The following is a 3,652-nucleotide window of genomic DNA, read 5'->3' on the forward strand; positions in this document are numbered from 1 at the left end:
AAAAAAAAAAAAAAAAAAAAAAGAGAGAGAGAGAGAGTGTGTGAGTTTTCATCTGAGACCTTAAGGATGAGAAAAGCAGCAAAAAGCCCAGGACAGGATTCTTGATAGATGGAAGAACCTGATGAGAGATCTGAGATGGAAAAGGCCTAGATGTATTTTACATGCTCATAGATGGCTGGTGGTTTTGTAGACCGGGAGGAAAGGGGAGAATATTCAATGTGAAGAGGACCTGCTCTTGCTGAGACAGAGTGGTGACAAAAACAAGCAGGGACCTGCTTTGCCAAGAGCCCTGAGAGCCATGGCAGTGAGTTTGTAATTTTTTTTGTTTGTTGGTTTGAGACAGAGTTTTGCTCTGTCGCCCATGCTGGAGTGCAGTGGTGCAATCTCAGCTCACCACAACTTCTGCCTCCCGGATTCAAGTGATTCTCCTGCCTCAGCCTCCCAAGTGTTGGGATTACAGGCATGCGCCACCACAGCCGGCTAATTTTGTATTTTTAGTAGAGACGGTGTTTCTCCATGTTGGTCAGGCTGATCTCGAACACCTGACCTCAGGTGATCCACCCGCCTCGGTCTCCCAAAGTGCTGTGATTACAGACGTGAGCTACCGCACCCAGCCTCTTTTTTTTTTTTTTTTTTCTGAGATGGACTCTTACTCTGTCCCCCAGGCATGTAGTGGTGCCATCTTGGCTCACTGCAACCTCTGCCTCCTGGGTTCAAGTGATTCTTGTGTCTCGGTCTCCCAAGTAGCTGGGATTATAGGCGCCTGCCACCATGCCTGCTAATTTTTGTATTTTTTAGTAGAGACAGGGTTTCTCCATGTTGTCCGGGCTGGTCTTGAACTCCTGACCTCAAGCGATCCACTTGCCTTGGACTCCCAAAGTGCTGGGATTAAGGCATGAGCCACCTCGCCTGGCCTTTGGAATTAATTTTAAATGCACCGAAATGGGAAGGCAGTGAAATGTTTAAGCAGAGATTTTCATTTTGATTGACATCAACTTTATGTGGTGGGAAGTGTTGAAAATATAGATGCCTTATTTACATGAAATGTCCAGAACTGGCAAATTTATAGAGACAAAATTAGTAGCTCTCTGCCAGTAATGGTTGCCAGGGACTGGAAGGAATAGGGAATGGGGAGCGACTGCTTAATGGGCAGGGGTTTCTATTTGGAGTGATACAAATGTTCTCCGCCAGGGGAGGTGGCTCACACCTGTAATCTCAGCACTTTGGGAGGCCAGGGCGGGTAGATTATTTGAGGTCAGGAGTTCGAGACCAGCCTGGCCAATATGGTGAAAGCCCATCTCTACTAAAAATACAAAAATTAGCCGGGAGTGGTGGCGCATGCCTGTAATCCCAGCTACTCAGGAGGCTGAGGCAGGAGAATCACTTGAACCCAAGAGGCTGAGGTTGCAGTAAGCCAAGATTGTACCAATGCACTCCAGCCTGGGAGACAGAGCAAGACTCTGTCTCAAAACAGAAAACAAATTGAGAACCCCTGGCTTAATCTGTCTTCTTGCTCCCTTCTGGCACCGTATGAGCTCTTCACATAGTGTGCTTTCATGTACTTTTTTGAAATTGTATAATATTTGAGATGTATATAAGCCATTCACTTTCTATGGTGGTTATTATTTTTTTTTCTGAGACAGAGTCTTGCTCTGTCACCCAGGTTGGAGTGCAGTGGCGTGATCTTGGCTCAACCTCTGCCTCCCGGGTTCCAGCGATTCTCCTGCCTTAGCCTCCCCAGTAGCTGGGATTACAGGCGCCCACCACCATGTCCGGCTAATTTTTGTATTTTTAATAGAGATGGGGTTTCACCGTCTTGGCCAGGTGAACTCCCGACCTTGTGATCCACCTGCCTCAGCCTCCCAAAGTGCTGGGATTACAGATGTGAGCCACTGCGCCCGGCCTCTATAGAATTTTTTATTTCTCATAGAAAAGGAGCACAGCTTGTATTTATCTTTTTCTTATTTTTCAGACTTGGAGTCCAGGTGTGAGAAATTTTTACAAAAAGATATTTTTGAAATCGGGGCATTCAACTGGGAGATAATGGAAAGCCTTACATGCTGTGACCTGGAGGGCTCCGATTTTAGAGCTGACTGGGAATGCGAAGGCCAGTTTGAGAGACAAGTCAATGAAGAGTGCTATTTTAAGCAAGTGAACGTCGCCTATGGACATATGCCCGCGTTCCAGCATCACAGGTCTCACACTGGGAGCAGGGAGACTGGTGAGAAACTGATGGAATGTCGGGAATGCGGGAAAGTATTTAGCCGCGGCTCACACCTTATTCAACATCAGAAAACTCACACTGGTGAAAAACCCTTCGGGTGTAAGGAATGTGGGAAGGCCTTCAGCCGTGCCTCACACCTTGTTCAGCATCAGAGAATTCACACAGGTGAGAAACCTTATGACTGTAAGGACTGTGGGAAGGCCTTCGGTCGTACGTCAGAACTTATTCTGCATCAGAGACTTCATACTGGTGTCAAACCTTATGAATGTAAAGAATGTGGGAAGAGCTTTAGGCAGCATTCCCAGCTGATTCTGCATCAAAGAACTCACACAGGCGAGAAACCCTACGTATGTAAAGACTGTGGCAAGGCTTTCATTCGTGGCTCCCAACTCACAGTGCATCGGAGAATCCACACGGGCGCCAGACCCTATGAGTGTAAAGAATGCGGGAAAGCCTTTAGACAGCATTCCCAGCTGACCGTCCACCAGCGCATCCACACTGGTGAGAAACCCTACGAGTGTAAGGAGTGCGGAAAGGGCTTTATTCACAGCTCAGAAGTTACCCGACATCAAAGAATTCATTCTGGGGAGAAACCCTATGAGTGTAAGGAATGTGGGAAGGCCTTCAGACAGCACGCCCAGCTCACACGACATCAGAGAGTCCATACTGGCGACAGACCCTATGAATGTAAGGACTGCGGGAAGGCATTCAGTCGTAGCTCATACCTCATTCAACATCAAAGAATTCATACAGGCGACAAACCCTACGAATGTAAGGAATGCGGGAAGGCCTTTATTCGTGTTTCACAACTGACTCATCATCAGCGAATCCACACTTGCGAGAAACCCTATGAATGCAGGGAGTGTGGAATGGCCTTTATTCGTAGTTCACAACTTACCGAACATCAGAGGATGCATCCTGGTATCAAACCTTACGAATGTAGAGAGTGCGGGCAGGCATTTATTCTTGGCTCACAACTCATTGAACACTACAGAATTCATACTGGTTAGAAAGCCTCGAGTGTGAGTGATAAAGAGAAGCCTTTATGTGGAGATCACATCTGGCTCAGTACTAGGTAATTTTTAATGTAGTGTAATTAATGTCAGAAAACACCTGTCACTTCCATGATAGAACATGAGAAAACTCACACCCAAAGAAAATTCAATAAATGTGGGAATTCTTTTTGCCTCACTCAGTGTTTCCTAAGCATCAGATAATCTGTGCTTAAAAAAAAAAAAAAAAGGAATACAGAAAAGCTGCTTCTTGCCATTCAAAATATGTTAAGTTTCTGAGAATTTCTAACACAAAATGACCCTATTAAAAGATTCTGTGGCCAGGCGCGGTGGCTCACACCTGTAATCCCAGCGCTTTGGGAGGTCGAGGCTGGCAGATCATTTGAGGTCAGGAGTTTGATACCAGCCTGGCCAA

General features: G+C 46.2%; 1 protein-coding gene across 4 annotated transcripts in view; it reads left to right on the forward strand.

The window, feature by feature from the left end:
• Positions 1 to 3,415, forward strand: part of ZNF565 (zinc finger protein 565) — a 52,433-nt gene extending 49,018 nt beyond the window's left edge. For all 4 annotated transcript variants that reach the window (XM_011984799.1, XM_011984801.1, XM_011984798.1 and 1 more), the window contains one exon: positions 1,973 to 3,415. In XM_011984799.1, the coding sequence (XP_011840189.1) occupies positions 1,973 to 3,234 (1,262 nt within the window). In that variant the 3' untranslated portion in view covers positions 3,235 to 3,415. The remainder of the gene's footprint in view (positions 1 to 1,972) is intronic.
• Positions 3,416 to 3,652: the final 237 nt, after the last annotated feature.

Source organism: Mandrillus leucophaeus, unplaced genomic scaffold, assembly GCF_000951045.1.
Source record: "Mandrillus leucophaeus isolate KB7577 unplaced genomic scaffold, Mleu.le_1.0 Scaffold274, whole genome shotgun sequence".
NCBI lineage: Eukaryota > Metazoa > Chordata > Mammalia > Primates > Cercopithecidae > Mandrillus > Mandrillus leucophaeus.